This window comes from Mauremys reevesii, linkage group 13 (assembly GCF_016161935.1).
Source record: "Mauremys reevesii isolate NIE-2019 linkage group 13, ASM1616193v1, whole genome shotgun sequence".
In the NCBI taxonomy this organism is placed as follows: Eukaryota; Metazoa; Chordata; order Testudines; family Geoemydidae; genus Mauremys; species Mauremys reevesii.
This window is the reverse complement of record NC_052635.1, coordinates 39,223,713-39,245,183: the sequence shown is the minus strand read 5'-3', so window position 1 is coordinate 39,245,183 and position 21,471 is coordinate 39,223,713. Positions and strand designations below refer to the sequence as shown.

Here is a 21,471-nt window from a genome sequence, read left to right as displayed (position 1 = left end):
TCCTATGCATTATGGAGTAGTAACTGGTCCATAGTTTGTTATAATTAGGTTTCCCTAGCCCAATTAGTTTTACATTTGCATACTCTACCATAATGTTAATTTAAATCTTAGAAACTGAAGTGCTAGTTGTACTTTAAGCACACTTTTTTTTGCGGGGGTAAATAATGAAGTGATTCTGCATGCAAGTGGGCATATTATAAAAACAGGATAACTTCACTTTCATTGGGCAGAACATGTCTGGAGTTTAGCTTCTGCTAGCTCTGGATGCACTGATCCAAGCCAGAAAATGGGTGTCATTTGCAAAGGAAGTTTTCCCAGTGCTACTGACACTTGCCTTTAATTACAAAACACTGGGTCAAACTACATTTTCACTACAACAATACCATCCTGCTGAGAATGCTGTTTTAAACTGACAGACTATTGACTGGTAGGCTATTCTGCCATTTGGTTTAACAAAAGGCAGTCCTCTGATTTTACAGGTAACATGTATGAAAAAGGCTGGAAAGCTATCTTTAACTGTCAACAATGTGGCCCACTGCATTACGTAGAGAGCTAATTTGCAGTGGTAGACAGGAGGACTGAGAAAGCGTAAACCAAATTTAAGTTAAGAAGGAATATCTATGGCAGTTATTCAGCTGGGGGGGGAGGGTGAGGCGGGGAGGGCTGACTTTATGAAGCTCTAATTCCAATGGTTACAAGGGATGGCTTTTACTACTAGAAAAGTTTGACCTTTACTTTAACCTGGGCAGTTTTTCTCGTCATAGTTCCTTGCTCCTGATACACTTGAGCTGAGATCAAAGCATATGCATGTAAACTTTATTTTCATTGCAATGTTAAACATCATACAACAGAGGTTGGCATCTACAATGGAGACTGCAGCTGCCAATTCGACAAAAGGAAGCTAAAATATATGCTGTGAAATTCAAAGCTTAGTTATTCTTGGCAATGGGAAATAGATAGTGGTTGGGTTATAGAAGTTCTTAATACAATTTTACTCACCTGGTCAGATGGTGTATATTCATTTTGTTTGACTATGTCAATCTTGTCTAGAAAACTGGGGAAAAAATTAAAATGTCATTTTTCATCGTCAAATACATTCGTGATCTGTATCTAAAGTTTAATTACAACTTTTGAGTAGGCTTCACCTAAAAGATAGGCTATCAGGTGTTTGGGTTTTTTCCACCCCGGTGTCTTACATTTCATATTTACAAAATGCTGAAGTGATGTAAATTATTTAACATATGAATGGCACTACGTCTGCAACAGCAATACAAAACGAATTGCATTGGCTACCACTATCCAGCAGAGGGCCAGGAACACAAATTTAATCAACTGTTCTGATAATCTCATTACAATTTTCACTAAAACAGTTTCATTGTTAAGAAATACACATGTGGTTTTATTTTTTCAAACCGTGTGGACAAATATCTATATCTAAACACTAATATAACTTGTGCTATCATTCTCGGCTACCCCTAACATTAGAACATTAGGCAAAGTATTTCTTTCATTGCATTTAGTTATTACAAAAGCAAGACACGAACATTGTTTTTAAATCAAACTTTACTACTTTATTTCAAAAGAATGGGTGAAATCCCTGCACCAATTATGTTGCTAATTAAGTTAAGAGTAAAGTAGGACTGATCTGTCCTTTGATTGTTTGCAGAAGTTCTTTTAGTTTACTTACCAGAGTAGGTAACAGCAGATTAATTAGCCATAACGAGATTTGTATTACTCAAATTGATTAATACAACTAAAGAAGATAGCAATGCTAACGTGGTCTTTAAAATGCCTTTAGCAGTAATCATTCCCTCCTGATTTCCTTTCATTTTAACTGGAAGCAAAAATCCCAAGATGCTGCTTTATTAATTACTTGTTTCACAACCGTTGCAAAATGCTCACACATTTATCAAGAAAATGCCTTAATATATATATGCTTTATAGCCCCACGAGCACAGAGATAAACAACGGATGCAGAGAATAGGCTCTCGTGTATATTGACACCAATGCAGCTCAACTATATGAAAATTTTTCCCTCTCAGCTCACCTTTCATAGATACTCAATATTTGTGCCTACAGCAGCATCCAGATTTTATGCTACAAACTTCTCCATATCACACCTGTCATACCACGTGGGTATCCAAGCTACACAGCACTTATACAGCCTCCATATTAATATTACCAAGAGGCCTGAAAATACCTCTGCAGTTAGCTTTTTTGGTAATTTACTACAATCTAGAAGCACTGTGTTTTTGAAAGATGCCACACTGAAATTCCTTCTGACCGAATTCCTCTGCCCATAGAACAGGAATAGCACAAGCAGCCAAAATACAAGTTTTCCCTCCCGTTCCTACACACTCTTTGAACAATGCATTTCAACCCGAACAATGCATTTCAACCCTCACCTGGTTGACCTTCTCTAGGGTCAAGAAAGCATCTCAGTCTCCATGCATATTTTATCACTGGTCACTCTGCTAAGATTACAAATAGGGCCAATTAGCACCAACTCTAACACGGGCTTTGTGAAGTAGACATTGTGCACTAGGAAATGGACTAAAATGATCAATTGTTTCCACAGGCCAGTGAAGAACCACCAGCAATGAATTTAGGTCACTACTTACCCATATCAGACTTTTATATATTTCCAGATTTGCAAGTTTAAAAACACTGGGCTATATCCTAAGAAGCAGCGGTAGCATTATTAAAAAATATATACACCTAAAAATCAGCTCCTATTGACAATGTTTTCGCAGCGATACAGCTGAAGACGGAGGTAGAGCTAGAGGCAAGGAAACAGAGCAGTAGAGTGAAACTTGTATTGCCACTGCTCATACTGGATTTGTTCTCAAATCTTCCGGGCTATTAATCAAATAACATGTGATGTTTAAAGTAAAAAACAAACACCATTTCAAAAAAATGAAAAATCAGGGTGTTTAGGGTAAGACTGTCTATGGATTCAGACTAGACAAACGGTCAACAGGTAATAAAGGCATTCTACTTTTAAAACTGCAGTCTCAGGAACATGTGGTGACAATGTATATTTCATAAGCAGGAGGATATCTGATGCAGGAATTCTTGCTATGTTATGAACGCTGAGCTGTTATATTAATCACCTATGCGACTTTGAAACATCCCAGTCTTTCCACACAATATACACCTAAGTGTAACATTTTATAGTAAGCTTCCACAAACTCTTTTTTACTTTCATAAGAATGCAATGGGTTTTGGAAACTCTGACAATTAGAAAACAACGAGAGATTTCTAAAACCTGGAACTGAAAGTACAAACCTCTTACTGTTGTTTATGCAGACTATTTTTAGACCTATGATTTCCTTGAAAAACACCAGCCACATAGGAGAAGCAGTAATGTACGGGAGATGAATTCCAATGGCTGCATCCATGCCAGGTAAAATAAGTTTGAATGTAATAAACATTTCTTCTTTCCCCAAAACAAGTTCCAATATTCAATAAAGTTTGATATTCAAAACAATACTACTTTAGAGGAAAGCATGTAATTGTGTGACAGTTACCAAAAAAACTACAATCATCCTTCCAGCAGCATTTTTGGAGGAAGAGAGCAAAGTAAGTGTTAAATACAGAGCTCTCCTTTCTGTGCATATTCCACTTCATGAAAAGTGTTTTAGAGACCTTAATTCCCAAAACACACACAAGAAAATCATACTGATTTATAGATGTGTGATGCATATTTGTAGGGACACCTCTTGAACAGACTGAGGCTGATTATCTGCAAAATTAAGGTGATATTTGCAAAAAAACAAAAAGAAGATCAAAACGGCAGTGGAAAAGCTACCATCTCTCCTGTTGTAACTAAAGTGAGGGTGTGTGCTTTTTGGGGGGTGGGGGGGTGGGAATGGGAGAAGGAGGGAGTGAAGAGAGCTCAGAAAAGCTCACAGTACGAGACCCGGAGAATACCGAGTTACTACAAATCAAGACTGATTTCTTTTTGAGTATGCAATTTATCCAGTAAAAGAGATTATACTCAGTGAGAGTAAAACACTTCCAACCTGGTTTCATTTTAACATGCGAAATTAATGAGTAATTAAAAATACATACAAATGTATCGTAATGACTATTTTTCTTTCTGAAGTTCCTTTCATGATCTGTCCAAAATGTGAAGTTTTGGGTGAGGACATTTCAGTGCCAGTCTGCATTCACTACATTCACTACTAGGGTAGACAGGTACAATTCCACTGACTCCAGAGGAGATGTGCCCATTTATGTCAGCTCTGAAAATGTATGTAAACAGATTTAAATCTATGGGACTTCAGGCTGGAGACAGAAAATGTAAGGATGACACACGCCTTCCAATTTACTGGAGAACACAATCTGCCGTGGAAGAGAAGTTGAGAAGAAATTTGTAATGGGCTCTGGGATGTTTAGAGGGACAGAGAAAGGTAGCTGTGATGAAATAAACAGCAGAACCGTTGCTGTGTTTCAGAAACAAAGGAGCCAAAATCCAAGATCAAGCTAGATCTTGTATCAATAACAATTTCTGCTTCAAACTACAAAAACAAACTGACACAAAAAACAATCCTCAAAACTACACTGCCTTTTTCCATGCTGCTTTGTTGAGACTGGAGGAGGAAGTTATTTTCCAGAAAGCAACCCTGCCATTCAGTCAGCAGTCATTTCCACTTCTCACTGGGGGCCCGACCCTGCTTTGCACCGAGTTGCAGGACTGAGTCATTGCTCTGCAAAATATTCTCTCTTTGGCACAGGTGACCTTTATCTACACTATTAAAAAAAGTGCTAAGAAGCAGGGTGGGAGGTGTTAAATAATTTAAGTTAATTTGCAGCTAGCAAAACAAACCAACCAACTTCAACAGAAGCAGGAGCAGGGCCTTAGTACAGAATCAGACTTCTGTCTTGGATATTAAAATTCGTTGTATTAAAACTTAAAGGTAAACGAAGATGATCTGAAACAAAACCAGGATTTTTCCTCAGACCTCCTCACCTAAGGGAAGGGAAAGGACACACAAAATGTAGGAGATATAAGCCACTGTGAACCATCACATTCCCTTCCACTTTTTAGGCACTGTATTTATTAAACAAAACTCAGACAGAAAGCTGGCACAACGGTTCCTTTTCTGCCCTTCTTGCCATAACGTGGGGGGACACAGTAAGTAACTGAATCATTCACTCCGAAGACTGTTCCAAATTTTAATAAACCTGACATTCCCCAAGCAAGATAAGATTTCCAGATAAAAGGACCTACTTATTTCCATTCTCTCTTCAGCAGTTCCGGAGTTTAAGAATTATCTGTTCAGAAATCTTTTCTGCTACTACTGTGTGTTCACATTTGGGGGTCTAGATTAGCAAATGAAGATGGAGAGCTATTAGCATAAGTTCTCCTTACTTTCCCCTTCAGAAAGATTTATAAATCGATGTAAAAAACCCCATCCCACGCAACCACCTAATGCCACGCTTTTTAGAAGAGCTGGACAATAATCAAAGTGCGTCTGTCTCCTTGAAGATTTCCCCTACTGAAGAAACAGAAAAACTTGCCAACCTTTTCAGTAAACAGTAACTTGAAATTTTAGTCTTTGTAATCTGATGAAGTGGTTGACAGACAAGCAAAAATTCTGAATCTCAGTCTAAAAGAGGCTTTTGTTCTAATCAAGGAGAATATAGCAAAGGTCTCCTTCAACAGATCACACATCTATTTTCAGAGAGGCAAGTTTTATTCCTATCGGATACTATTTTTTGTAAAACCATCACCTGAGTTTACAAGCAAAATGAAACCAACACTGACTTCTTCCTAGACCCCCTTCTCTGACACATTAACCTCCCACAAGTTACCACTGCACATGATGTATTTCAAAATATTTCAGTCTCAATTTTAAACAAAAACATTTATTTGAAACCTGTTTCTTAGTAGTATTAGCACTTCGGAGTTGTAAAGCTCCTTCCATCTGAGACTCTCAAAGAACTTTACAGATACCAAATCAGGCTCACAACGCCTGCCTCCCCACCCCAAGGTAAATATTAGTCACCCTATTTTAAAGAGGAGGAAATCAAGACACTGAAAGGGTAAAGGAGCTGCCCAAGGTCATATATCAAGCCAGCAAGAACAGATTCCAGATCTCCTCTCAGCCTTGTGCTTTTATTACTCCATTATTATTCTGAACTAATCACAGTCCTATTTGTCGTGGTTAGGGGCACCTCCGAGGGAGCGGTCACAGTTCAGTTTCTGTTTCTGAAAATGAAACCATTAGTTGTTTACTGATTTTACCAATGAAGGGCCTGATCCTGCAGATATTACCTATGCAAACTCCCATCAAAATCAGTGACAGTTTTGCCTCATCAAGCACAGCAAAATTATTTTCTCTCTCTTAAATGACACTAGAATCTAAACTGTAAATTAAGTTCAACACTAATATTATTTGGAAGTAACATGTGCCTTTCTTGCTCCAGAACAGATCATCACCTTTTACAGTACTTTGAATTTTCTGCCTTTTGTCTCTATATCATAATTTTGTTATTTAAGTGTAGCTTTTTAAAAAGCAAAGGTGATCTAAATATCTGAGAATTGAAATTCTTTCCTCAAAGACTTTGTCTATTCTGCAGCTACAGAGTTCCAAGTTACTGTAAAATTATATAATATTTTTCTTAAAGGGACATTCAGGCTGAGAAGTCCAAAATTTTATGTCCTGTAACTTGAAAGTAGACTCCCCTTCCCATTCTCCAAACACATCCAGAGGAGTTTCCCAACCCCTGAAAAACAAGGACTGCAACACTGCTAAAACCCCAGCTTCTCACCCAGGTCAATATGCTGACAACAAATCCAGGGCACCAGGTTTATTTGCAGCCGCAGGCATGCACATGTCGGCAGTCCCTCCGTTTTGCCTATCCTTTCTACTCTTGGGAGCAAGCAGGATATTGAAAAATACAAGAACCATATTCTTGAAATTGGTGGAAGAGGTTTCCTGCATATTTCTAGTACCATACCTACTAAGAGAAACAGAGAAGGCAGGCAAGTAGAGGATTGGTGGTATATGGAGGCAAACAAAAACGAAGCTGCTGGCATAGTGTTAGATCTGCTAATCTTTATGGTGTCTCTGCAATCATGCATAGTATATAAATACAAACCTGTCATGCAGTTATGATACACGATATTTCCTCAACATTTAGTAAAAAATCCAAAGAGGAAATACTAACACTAGGCTGTTTAAAGTGAAATTTTCAGATGTTCACTAAGATGGAATTTTTCAGATTAATACGGGTCATGCAGACATGTTAAAATTCTTACAGATCTTTAAAAAAACTTCCATGTACACACAGTAATATTTAGAAAACTTAGAATGAAGGGTGAAGAATCCCACCAAAATCTTAGTTTTATGGGCCTATTAAAATACTTGTAAAACTGTATTTAACAACACAAACAGAACTGCTTTCAAATCAGAGGCACCCAAGAAAGCATCTAACAAATCTTGTACTTGTATAATCATGAGATGAGAATTGCAGTTAAAAAAACAAAACAAAAACGTGTTACTGGGATGAGATTTTACATCCAAGTTCTCAGACCCTTTAGGGCATGCTTAAAAACAGAGATTTATAATGGAAAGCAGCTTTCCTACAACAGTGCAAATAATGAAGTTGCAATAAACCAAAAGAGACAACTATTCAGTAAAAATAGCCCCACTAAGCTAGAAATATATTTCTTTATATTTCCAGTTCTGAGTCATTTATTTATTAGGATGATCATCAATTAAATGTACATTTTACGGAATCATGCACAGGTTAGAACACTTTTAAATATCCAAACTTTAGAATTTATTTATATAGAATATTAGAGTGAGTGAGTGAGTGTGTGTGTGTGTGTGTGTGTGTGTGTGTGTGTGTGTGTGTGTGTGTGTGTGTGTGTGTATTACATAAAAGTGGTTCTGAGAGAAGAATCAGCTTTAATTTCGGAATAACCTCGGAGCATTCCAGCCACTTGGAGGCGGAGGGGCACCACTGGTCTAATTTTGAAGCAAATAATGAGAAAGCTGAAAAGTATGACTCCATATATTTGGAATCATCTTGCGGTAATCAAGGTTACAGTTCCTTATATGGTGTGGAGAGCACAAAGCACACACGAAAAATTTAATATTAAAACTACTGGATCTGAAGAACTACAAAACTACAACTATCATAAATTAAACCATTACTTTTGTGTTGCCACAGAAAAACAACAAACCCTTCCCTAAAAACAAAAATGCAGCTTGGTTACGTGTATTGCTTCCTAAACTGCATAATTAAAAGCGTAACCCACAAGAGGCCACAGGACCTAAAATGCATTTTGTTTCACTACAGGCAATACCAAGTAGAAAATGCATGGCTTTTCAAAAACTGCCAAGAAAAGAACAAATTGGGAAAAAGGTAGGAGAAAAGGAAAGTGTATTTAAAGAAATTGTGGACGTCTTTTTTCTCTCTGCCTGTCTAATGTTAGTCTGGCTTAGAGGATGCACTAACTTTCCCAATCAGTTTTACATTACAGCACAAGTCCAGAAATAGCTCCCAGCCGCCTTGGCCTCTAGCACGGTTGTCATGACAATGGAACCACAGTTCTATAAATAGCTCATCAGCACCAAATCTTGTGAGACACATCTGGAATGGGGCCAGCCTAGCCCCAGCTTGACAAATAAAAATAGGCACAGGCAGTTTGAGAAGCTGGAAAGGTACAATGCATCTCTCAACTCATACACAGAGACAATCAGAGTGAGGTAGAGAAACAACTTTGATTGCTTTTTAATGCAGGACTGAATTTATGGTAGGTTTATAAAAAAAAGTTACAGTACTAAAATGAAAGCTTCAGTCATGCTCTGCCTCTATTTTCCATTTTCCCCCCTCGTCTGTGGCAAACCATGCCACTTTAAAGACTAACAGTACAATCACTTGCCTGTGAGGCCTTTTTAAAAAAAGATTTTTGTGTATTTTCTTTAAGGTTTTGGCCTGAATTCAGTAAGTTTCTGTTCTTACAATAACTAAATGAGAGACAAGCAGACATTATGTGTCTGGTGGGAAAAGGGCTTGAGCACCTAGCACTAAGTCAAGTCACTGGGAATTACAGGTGCTCAGCACCTCTCAGGATCATGTATTTTGCAAGCTTCCTCATACTGCTTTGCCACCTCCCAAGTTGCAGCACTTTAGCTATTCTTATTCTAGTTCTTGCAAGCAAATACTGCCACTTTGTTCCAAATGGCATGGAGATTTCTGAAGGACAAATATATAACAGAGACTAGACTAAGATCACAAATTAGTTTTATTTGCAACTCAAGTCAAATCTGAACTCCTGAATTCAGAGGTGAAACGCAAAACCTTTAAGTCCCTGCATAACATAGTTCTCTTCCCTATGCCCCTATTTGACGATGGCTGCCTTTAAAACATCCATTTTCTTTCATTTCATGGATGAGAGAATTTTTTATTTTTAGCACACAGTCTTGATCAATCCATTCAATTATGTCCAAATTATCTATATGGGCACAGACTTGTGTCAAAAACGTTAGCTGGTTTACCCTACAGCAAACATTTCTACAATCATGAGATTCAGCTACCAGCTGATACACCAACAGTCTAGGAATAAGACTTACGAGTTATATATAATAAATGATTTCACAGAGATCAGAAATAGCAGCCATTGTGATGTAAAATAGGCAAGAGAGATTAGATCCATTAATGAAGTAACCACATTTTATACTAGAATCAAGAAATGAGACAATTCACAAAATATAAAGTCTTAGTAATTCATCAAAAAACAATGGGGACTGCAGATGTAATCAAAGTAGTGCAGCTGTAATAAGCATTTAAACCACAGTAAAATATCTTCCAAATGCCATAAAGACACGAATACAGGCATTCAATGCAAACTGCACCATCAGCCCACAGGATTCCTTTAGGTCCCTACATGGATATTTTCATTTCTAAAAATTGTAGAGTAAGTTCCATCCAGACTCAAATATATATAAGAGCTCCCCTCCCCCCATTAACCACATATATTTTGTCCGTTTGCCATTTGAACAATGCACATTTCAGAAAAACAGCAGATTTCATAGAGATTCTTTGGAAAGATGTACTTTGTAACATACATGTTACATATAATTCAGAATTTCCATTCATTTATTCTGTGAAGATACTCCAAAAGCTTGAGATTGGTGTAAGCGACGGAAATCAATGCCAAGCTTCATCCAGCATGAATCACAAGACACGATAAAGAATAAAGAAACATTTTGCAATGTTTTACTAATTCGGAGTGGAATCTTCTTCACTCACAGAATGCCTAAATTTCCTGGCTTTGTGTGGGTGAAGCACGGGAGAGAGAGTGATGGATGACAGAGAAATTAGCTCTGCAGCAATGTACCCATGGCTGGTACCTAGAGCTGGGCAGGAAATGGTTTTCCTGGCTTGTAAATATTTGAAAACGTTTACCTTCCTGGATCAAGATGAAAAGTCACAATCTAGAAAATGTTAGTGAATCGAAAAAACTCCCCCTCCCCTCTTTTCGGTTCCATCAAAATGTTTGCGTTTTTATTTTGACTTTTTTACTTTTAACATTTTTCAATCTAATTAACTTAAATTTCTGAATGAAAAATCATTTTGAGCCAGAAAACTGGATTCTTTTCGGGTTTCCAAAATAAGAAAATGAAATAATTATACAGTTAAAAACTTTTGTCAACTTTTTTTTGTTTGTTTGTTTTTTGGGGGGGAGACAGGGGATCTGTAAAAACCAGCCCTGTTTCATGACATTTTGGTTCCGACAAACTAGCATTTTTTGATGGAAAACGTATTAGTTAAGAAATCCCGGACTAGCTCTACTGTTACCCCCAGCCTGCAGTCTGCGAGCAGTCATACCACATCCAGGCCACTTGTGCAGCGTATTCAAGCTACTAGATTCTTGCTTCCCCCAACTCACTGGCCTGCCCCACTATTGCTCAGGCCATGTCTACAGTACAGATGCTACAGTAGCACAGATATGGTGCTACACTAATGCTGGTTTAGCACCAGAGCATAAACGTTTCCTACTGTGACAGAAGGGATTTCCTCTGTCACTGTAGACTATCAACCTCCCCAAGCGGCAGTATCTAGGTCCATGGACACATTCTAGCTGGGGTTAGGTTGACTTACCTAGAGTACTAAAGCGTGTGAATTCTGCACGCTACATAGCTAGGTAGATCTAAGTGTAGACCTCCTCTGCAGCATACAGGGGGAGTGGATGCCTCAGCTGTTTTTCTGGTCCTCCATGCTTTCCACTAAACCAGGGCAAATTTAAATTCTAGATGTTTATGTCCATTTTCAGTGTCTTGGCCCCTTTGATTATCCACCTCCCAAACCAAACATCCACCTCATAGCCCCCCAAAATAAACAACACAATGAAGGCTTCTCCAATTGCTTCTATCCACACCTTTTAAACTTGTAACAGGCATTTTAGCATTCTCAACTATCGAAATCAACAGAGTGTTTAAAAAACTTACTACTGTATACCTGCAAGGCTCACTCTTCACTGCAAGCCTGCATATGTCAAATCATAGAATCATAGAATCTCAGGGTTGGAAGGGACCTCAGGAGGTCATCTAGTCCAACCCCCTGCTCAAAGCAGGACCAAACCCAACTAAATCATCCCAGCCAGGGCTTTGTCAAGCCTGACCTTAAAAACCTCTAAGGAAGGAGATTCCACTACCTCCCTAGGTAACCCATTCCAGTTCTTCACCACCCTCCTAGTGAAAAAGTTTTTCCTAATGTCCAACCTAAACCTCCCCCTCTGCAACTTGAGACCATTACTCCTTGTTCTGTCATCTTCTACCACTGAGAACAGTCTAGATCCATCCTCTTTGGAACCCCCTTTCAGGTAGTTGAAAGCAGCTATCAAATCCCCCCTCATTCTTCTCTTCTGCAGACTAAACAATCCCAGTTCCCTCAAATAACTTCAGAATAGCCCCTCACCCCACCCCAAAAAATTCCTTCACCAAACCAGAAGAAAGCTTAAATCAATCCAAGCACACAGGGTGCAGAAATGAAAGGTAACAGTATGAATGAGATCATGGTGTCATGATTCAATTCCTGGGCAAGCCTGAGGCTGGAACACTGTGTGTTAGTGAGCAGTGACGAACATGCAGCAACCCCTGTTAACTCATTTTTGTTTTTTTAATATAGCATAGTCCATCATGTTTCCTTGTTTTCTTCTTGGTAGCCTAAAGTGTTCACAGATCAAACCCCAGGACTTATTCAAGTCTGGAGACCCAAAAACACTTTTTTTTTTTTTTGGTGGGAAATGCTCTTTTCTCCCTGAATTTTGGCCAGTAGGATAAAAATGGAAACCAGTTCTCATTCACGATCCTTATTCTGACAAAAACATAATCAAAACAGCTTCTCTGGCACAGGTGCATCCAGAATACTATTTCCTTGGGCTCAGCATCCCTCATCCCAGCCAGTTATTTAGATGTAGGCCTAAGAAGAACTCAAAGCGCTGTGACCTTGTACAAGTTTTTTCTCCCTTTTTAAAAAGCAAGCTTGCTTGGATGGCTCATCTTAGTTTACCTAACTCTATTTACCACTTAGTATGGAATAAAACGACAGAGCTGAATTAACAAGGTCAAATTACGATCCCTCCATCCCTTAAATGTGCCACATGTTAATTTGAGGTGGAATGCAGGGCAATGGTATATATTTATTCCTAAGTAAGGCTAACTTCATGATGTTCACGCGAGAACTAAGAACAGCTACAGTTTGAGTAAAGGTTGATAGCAGTCTAGGAATGCTAAGTGCTCATGTTCAAAGCTGTCTCTATGAAATATCTAAGCGATTTTTGCCTTTCTTGCTATTTAATTTGATTTTAACTTTGTATAATTCTGACAAAAACTGTTGTCTAAAAGAATGAAATTCTATAGGGATGCCTGGAAGACTCATGACTTGTTCAGTTATTTCACTGAGAAGGCGCATATGCTAAATACTACAATTTGTACTTTTACATGAGTAATTAAAAGCAACAGACTAACAGGTCAGCTTAATACTGTATGTTAATCAATGATGCAATGAATCTTGCTTTCATGGTCTTTGGCCACCCTCAATACCATCAAGCTAGAAGAATTCGGGCACTTGTACATGGGGAGTTAAGACCACTTAACTAAAGGTGTGAAGTTAATGCTGTAAGTTAAAGAGCATTAAACCCCCATCTGAATGGTCAACAAGAGCATCTACATGGAATTTCATGCTTTTTAACTAAAGTGCATTAACGTCACCCCTTTAATTAATTCGTCTCAACTTTCCTGAGTGTCAGTGTGTAGACAACCCCTTAGTGATCAAGTCTGGCTGACCAAACATGGATCTGATCATAAACATACCTTTCAATCTTTTCGCATCCATGTTTCACTCATGTTTTTGTCCCACCTGTCTGCTAGAAGATGCTTACCTGAAAGGGGATAGGTGCTTGATGGTGTTTTTCAGCTAGGAACCAAACATTTACTGGTATGATGTCAGCTAATATGCTTTGTCTCACCTTACTTCCATAGTTTTATAATGTTGTACAGCTGCTGGATTATTACCTTCTCTTGCTGAGGAATTTGGTGAATTTTGAGACCACATCTCTCCCAGCTGTAGTATGTATTGGCCTTGACAGTATCTTTCTGAGTGTAAGGCCAGACAGTTATTTGTGGACTGAGGATGTGTGGAAAAAAGAAGCAGGACTGTGTTACAGAGATGGCTTATTTGCACACAAGTTGAACTGCATGGGGGCTGAGCTATGGGGAACTACTCTATGGATCTTCAGAGCCAGCTGACAGATCAGTGTGCCTGTTGTAGGCTGTCCATGTAGTGCCAAAACAGATTAGCATGTGTCCTCTGGTGAAGCCTTTGAATCTTGTCTACACACAAACTTGTACCAGTGTTTTAAAATTGATTTAATTAAACCAGTGCAAATCCCTGTATGGGCACTCTTAAACTGGCTTAAAATGACTGATATTGATGTATCTTAAGGTGGTAAATTACTGATTTAAATTAAATCAAAACAATCCATTTTAAACCCAATTTAGAAGTGTCCAAACAGGAACTAAATCAAATTTAAAACACACCTTTAGTTAAACTGATAATGACCAGCAATGAGATTTGGGACACTTCATTTTTAGGAAGACCACAGTCTGTGCTATGCAAAATGTGTTTTCCTTTATTAGAGGCCACTCTAAATAGTTAAGAAATAGATGAAACTGACAGGATGGCCTTTGTGTGTTAACTATTAATAACTAAGTATTTATACGGACTTTGTCCTCATGGTCTTTAGCTCCCTCCAGGGCCATCAAATAAGTAGAATTATTTTCCCCTCAGTATAAATATTTTACCACATCAATACAATCTTTTTAAATTTAAATTAATACATCTTCTAAAACTCCCTGCAGTAGAGAAGCCAGGGATTTCTGAAAGGAAACATCAGATTTTTACAATGTAATTTTTCTGAGAATTTACCATGAGTAAGGGGACGATTTAGTCATGGAGGTCAAGGCAGTCACAGATTCCATGACTTTGCCAGACACTCCATGACTTCTACGGCTTCAGCAGGAGGAGTGGTGCGACTGTGCACCCCCGCCCTGCAACAGGGGATGGCTGGAACAAGGACCCTGCATCCCCAGCCCTGCGGCTTCCTCCGGGGGCTGCAGCTGGGCATGGGGCTGCAGCCGGGGCCGCATGCCCCAGCTCCGCAGCGACCCCAGCTTGTCGGGGGCTGCAGCCGGGGCCGCACGCCCCAGGCTTGGCGGGACTGCAGTCGGGGCCGCACACCCGAGCCCCGCAGCTGGGCCAGCTCTGGAGCAAGGGCTGTGTGTCATCTCCCCCTCCCGCCATGGCTATGCCCCCCGCTGCAGCCACTGGAGTCAGGGCTCTGCTGTCTGCCATGGCTGGGGTCTTGGCTTATCAGTCCCTCCCTCCCCCATGAGACTCTTTTCCTCCCCCCGGTTATTTTTAGTAAAGTTATGATAGATCACAGGCAATAACGGAGCCCGTGACTTGTTCGTGACTTTTACTAAAAATAACCGTGAAAAAAAAATCTTAGCCTTAACTATGAAATGATGTGGCTATTTTACATAAGATAGAGTGTATTTTTCTAGTGTCCTTCATGCAGGTGCCAGAAAATGCAGAGTGATGGGAAAGGTAACACCGCAGAATTAGATGCAAGTAGAAATGGAAAAAGATTGGGTAAAAAGTTGATGTTTAAAAACAGCGAAGATTCAATGAAGCACCAGCAGACTAATTAAAACAGGTGAGTGAGAAAAGAAAGGAAGATGTCGTAACAAGGGATGGGAAAGGAGAGGAGAGGAGAGTTTAAGTTCCACTTAAGCTAAAATGAACAGGAATGTTTTAAGGTGAAATTTAAATAGATGAAGTGACTCGTTTCAGGTAGTTGGAGTGATGTCCTGAGAGTGTATCCAAGCATTTACTGTGGAAAGGGAGAAAGCCAAGACTGGAGGAAGGAATTCAGCAAGCGAAGGGGCTAAGTGAAAAATAGATCAGAAATGGTCATAACAATTTATACTTCCATGGCTTTTCCCATTCAAGGGCCATGAAATGCTCTATAGACATTAAGCCTCACAACACCTCTTTGAAATGGAAAAGTATTATTCCCATTTCACAAATGGGTCAAACAACACAGAGATTCAATGACTCAAAGTCAGTGAATCAGTGACAGTGCTGGGAATAGCCTTTATTTCTCCTTACTCACATGTGCCAAGTGTAGTCTAAAACCCAGGTTCCCTCTAGGCAAAGTTGCACAGTGTCGACAGAGAGAGTTCTGAAATGTGGGAATGGAATTTTGAATTGCAGTTATAGATAACGAGGGAAATGGGGATGGTATAATTTCACTTTCTAAGGAACAAGAGAGAGTATTCTGAACACAGGATTCTGGTTTCCCTAGAAGATTAGGAATGATTCAGGAATTCAAATAGTTGACAGGCCAGGTCAAAGTAAGGACAAATGATGGTCATGTTCTGGAGACGGTGACAGTGAGACCCTTACTGCCTACTTTTGAATATACTTAAATACAAAAGTTCTTCAGATTAATATATAAAGTAATTCAATATATTTCAAAATACAGCATGTAAATTCAGCAGAAGGTAAATGTTCACGTCTTTGCCTTGCAAGTCAACATCAAACTTGAGGTACTATATTTTCAAGTAAAATTCTTTTGCAAAAAGTCAATAATTTTGACCTGTTCTTCTCATGGGAAGCTCAAATCCACATCACATCTTCATACCAATCCCCATATCCCCAGGCAGTTGTTGGGACTGGAATGGCAGTAAGTTCCTTTACAGAAACAACCTGTCGATACCTGTTCTGGAGTTGATCGCTTAAACAGTTCACAACAACTCACATTTCAGTTTTTGTTTTCCTCTGGGGCAAGCTACCCATTTTTTCTTTTTCAAACTTAAGAAAAACAACTCCAGGCCTCTGCAAGTGGAGACACACAAATTGGCATCTACTGTTAAAGCTCCTACAAAAGGTTCAATGCTCTAGAATTGAATCAGGATATAAAATTACTATCCTTCCTTCTCACAAACATTCTATTTGGCCATGCAGGCCAATACCAGAGACAGATTAAAAACCTGATTTCTAATAAAATTTATGGCAAGTAAGGTAGAGCTCCAAAATTGATTTTACAAAATTTGGTATCTTTTAGAGAGACTCAGGCCTAGCCTTCTTTTCTTGGGTGCAAATGCCCTAAGACATTTTCACCTGCCAAATCTCTGACTTTTTCAGCCATAAAATAAATTAGATGCACAAATGAGAACACTTGCCCCTCTGCCTGTTTTGTACCCATACTCGTGTAGACAGAGACATAAATATTCAGGTTTGCACCCATACTCAAAGGTGAGGACAAAGTTGCAGGTATAAATTTTGAGGGCACAACCTGCATACACAAAAGAGAGACCACCTGTCTGAAAATTTCCAAAATGGTCTTACTTTGATATAAACTTTAACATGTAAATGATAAATCCATCCAAACTTCACTCTTCGTATCTCACTTAGATATCCTTTTCATGTTCCTCGCTTCTTTGTAGTAGCAAAATCTAACAAACAACCAAGCTCTGGATAAAACTCTCTGCCTTCATTCAGGGAAGTTATCATGAATAACTTTTAAAGAAGGTGATAAGTTTCCAAAACTGTTTACAAAAGTATTTTGATAAGTTTTTAATTTTAAAATTGCAGTGGAAACTTCACAGAACACCGAAGTTTTACAGACAGACATGTACTGTCCATCTGCTGGGTGTGGCATGGTATGCCATTTTAGAATAAAATAGATAAACCATTTTGGTGCCACTTTTTCGCACAGGTCTACTGGTTGTGAGTTTATTCTTAAACAAAATTTCCATCAATTAATTTTTCAAATATTTAAAGAAAACCCATTAGCATGGTGTAGGGTTTTTTTTGCAGACCATCTACGTGTCATTACGACTAAAACAACAGCAGGGTTTATCCAGATATGAGCACAGGGAATGTAAAAGCCCTGACAAGGCACTACTTTAGCTTTTCCTCTACTATCTCTGAATCATGTTCTTGATTTCAGCATTCAGAGGGATTTCCATTGTGATTTAATGACTCATGCATGAGGAGGCAGATGCCACAAAGACTGGAGCAGAGACAGTGTTAGAGTTGGTATGTGTGTGTAGGGGGAGGCGTACACAGACCAGGAAGAGGGAGGGAACTGGAGGGATTGTTTAAATCCCCGTTCTTAAAACTTTAACTTATCTACTTAAGAAAATGATATAATGAGGGAACAGTGGAGAGTATGGCCCTTTCAAACAAACAGTGGTTTTAAATTAGCAGTATGGTACCTAGTTCCTATACTGACAGGAGTTTTATAAATACCTAGCTAGATCAATAGATAGAACAGAATCCCACTGAAAGATATTCCCCCAAAGTTTCAGTAAAAACTATTAAAGACATTAAAAAATAAAACACCAAAATGGAGGGAATGGATGGCTCAGAATAAGGGCAGGAAACTGAGCCTTTTACTGATCAAAATATCAAGTGCAGGTTTATATCAAATATCAAAGACAGTGGTTCAGTGACCTGTATGAAATGATCTAATGCTCTCAGTACGCATCACAGAAAAGCACCATCACATCTGGCATCCTTGTTAGCAGACTCAGAAGGCTGAATGGGCCCTGGAAAATTCACTCCTCAAAACGTGGTCCCTCCAGTTCAAGGCTGAATCACACCGGCAGGTGGCATAGGAGTCCTGAACGGAAACTACCTGGGCTAGGGCTCAAATTGGGCGGTTACGTGATGATGTGGCATACTGGTGGCACCCCTCTCAAGCTGCCTTCTTGGTCCCTAAAAGCTCAGCTTTCACATTTTTTAAGTAAGTCGCTAGCTGTTGCAAAGTAAACCTTGTAAATGTGATCCATGTGCAAAGCAATGCTGCGACATCTGCCTGAGTATGTGGAGAGGGTGAAACAGCAGTTCTGAGAGGTATGAACTGCCTTCATCTCAATGGATGTTAATTCAGAAGTTAATTCTGCGCACACATGAGCAGATTTTTAACATCCGCACAGTGTGAGAGCAGTGTCTCATTTTAGCATCTGAAGTGGGTAAAGCTTGGAAGAATACTCCTACTTTTGTTTTCCTTCCTGATTTCACCTCTGCTATGTTGTATGTTTTCTGGGGCTCAGTATCAAGAGATGCTAATTCACCAATTTGCATAAGGAATAAGTTACAAAATTCAGATTAAAAAACCCAGAATGTATTTACTGAATGGAAAATCGGGCTGATAGGCAGCAAGGAAATGCCAAAGTGGAGAAGGATCTGGGCAGCAGGGGGTCTACATTCACTAGTTTTACCTGTGAAACAGACCCTCCAAATTCTCCATCTCTGCTCTTCCAGACCCAACTGCAGATGCTATGAGGAAGCTCTAAAAATCTGTTTAAATACTTGACCCTCACCAGCATCGAGTCTTTCAAAGCTCTCTCCATCCTCATTTCCCACCCCCTCCTTCTTCTTCTTCAAGTCCTGACCCTTAATTATCTCCACCTTCAACATAACAAGGAAAAATTTAGACAATCTAATGACAAACTGAACAGAACTGGGCATTATAAAGCAGTGTTCAAGAATAACACCACATTAACTTCTATCTAGACAATCAAAGGTAAAATCTCTTTACAATATCTCATTGCAGGGAAGCACCGCTAATTCCACAGCACACTTTAATATTGCAGTGACAGCACCGAGTCTGAGCCCAAACCACAGTGGGAAGCTTGCACCCACTGCTTCCAGGCCCAGAGATGAGATTACTACTAATCAGTTCCAAGTTATACTAGGCACTTCACAGATCTACTATACCAGACCTCATGGAATGATTCAGAATTCGTCAGACTCTTCTGGTCACCTATTACTCTTATACCTGTAACTTAGCATTTGTGTGATCTACAGTGCAAAAGACAATTCCAGGATTTCCATTTGTTTTCCATTACTATAATTAGAGCTTCCGGATTATGGTTTAGATTCTAGATGAACAGCAGGGACTCTGGGGGTAGAAGAGAGTCAACTGGACAGATATAGTAGAGAACTTATTTTTAAAGGAATAAGTGATTCTGGATGAAACGGAGTTGTGTTACACCATGCTATACCATATTATATAAAATATTATTAAAATACTATATATACCATTGTAGCTTCACTTAAAATATCAACTTTTACCACACTGCAGGGTTTTGACTCCACTGAAGAATTTCCTATAGTTAGAATGTAAAATATATACTGCAGCAAAGTATTAAACTTTCCACAGTAAAAGAGTTGACTTTGAAAGCAACAACTGTAATGTTAAGTACTAGTTGGTATTAATAACGTGCAACTACTAAATATACGAGTTTTTGGTTCCGTCTTTCCTTTACTCTCCAAATCTTTTCCAGCACAACAAGGCTTTCAGTACCTTGAACATACTGTCTGGCCTCCAGCGATGATGACCCTGAGAGTCAGTGCCAAGAAGAGGCCAACCAGGATGTGCTGTAAGGGGCCCCTTTTTTCATCTTTCTTCTTCTTCAACATATCGTGATGCTATTTCTTATGTAACTTTACTTATCTTTGAAACAAACCAACCTCATGCACAGCAAGTTCTGTGGCTGGAATACCAGCATGCAGATAGGAAGGCTGAAAGTCAAGATGCCAGAGTAGTTGGAAACCACCAACCTCTCTAGAAATATGTATTTCATTAGGAAGAAAATTAGATGTAAATAAAAGTTTAAATGCAGCATGGTAAAAATATTTATTGCATGGGGAATTCTGTCTTGCATATCCACTAAGAAGAAAATAATATTCCTTCCCTTTAATTAAACAATTTTAATTTCCAAGACTTACATTTTAATAATAGCTCCCACAGCTTTTCTGTTTAGCACAGCAGACTGGCTACTCCGATTTTGATTGGGGGGGGGTCACAAAATTTTCTTGATAGTGACTCTAAACGCCTTCTATTTGAAGAGGGATAGCTCAGTGGTTTGAGCATTGGCCTGCTAAACCCAGGGTTGTGAATTCAATCCTTGAGGGGGCCATTTAGGGAACTGGGGTGAAAACCTGTCTGGGGATTGGTCCTGCTTTGAGCAGGGGGTTGGACTAGATGACCTCCTGAGGTCCCCTCCAACCCTGATATTCTATGATGTTGTTGTTGGTTTTTAACTTCCCTATGCGCTAATGTGATCACGTTAGTCTATAAATATCACAGGACTTGTGTAGTCCAGGTTGGAAGTACCACAGAGAAAAAGCATCAACATGATGGGAAAAGTGTGATTTTTCTATTGCTTTAGCAACTTCTAGGCAACAGTTTAGAGGGAATCTCTGAAACGTGCTGAATTAGGCAACTATTCTTCTGGTTTCAAAAATCCTGATATTAATCAAACTCAGGTAAAAATGGAAGAAATAGCTATTTAGGTTTTTAAGTACTAAGAGTACTTAAACAAACAAACAAAATATCAGCCATTCACAAAACCTTTTTCATGATGAGATTGTTCCAGAGTTTCCTACCTTTGGTAAAATATGTATAGAAGTCCAACCAAAATCTGTAATATCTCCTCCTCACACTTAAGGCTAGTCTACCTTGGCAATGCTAAAGCGCTGCCATAGCAGCGCTTTAACGTGCCTTGTGTGGTCGCAGCGCTGGGAGAGCTCTTTCACTTTAAGACTCCGAAGTTAAAGCTGCTGTCTTAAGGGAAAATCAATTTGGTATTCCTCAGCAGACATGGGTATGTATCACAAAACTAATGTACAGAGCTCTCCCAGCACTCTAAAAAAAACCCACCTCCATGAGGGGTGTAGCTCCCAGCACTGGTTCACTGTCTACACTGGCGCTTTATAGCACTGAAACTTGCTGCACTCAGGGGAGTGTTTTCTCACAGCCTGAGCAAGAAAGTTGCAGCGCTGTAAATTGCCAGTGTAGACACACCCCAAGTATTCTTCTTAAAACCCTCTCTTGGGTTGCTATTAGGAATAAATGTTAGACAGGAG

At 39.2% G+C, this 21,471-nt stretch overlaps 1 protein-coding gene across 5 annotated transcripts in view; it reads right to left on the bottom strand.

Moving 5' to 3' along the window:
* The window catches only part of GNAS (GNAS complex locus), a 236,215-nt gene that overhangs the window by 16,470 nt on the left and 198,274 nt on the right, over nucleotides 1-21,471 (bottom strand). For all 5 annotated transcript variants that reach the window (XM_039497954.1, XM_039497955.1, XM_039497956.1 and 2 more), the window contains one exon: nucleotides 1,000-1,054. In XM_039497954.1, the coding sequence (XP_039353888.1) occupies nucleotides 1,000-1,054 (55 nt within the window). The remainder of the gene's footprint in view (nucleotides 1-999; nucleotides 1,055-21,471) is intronic.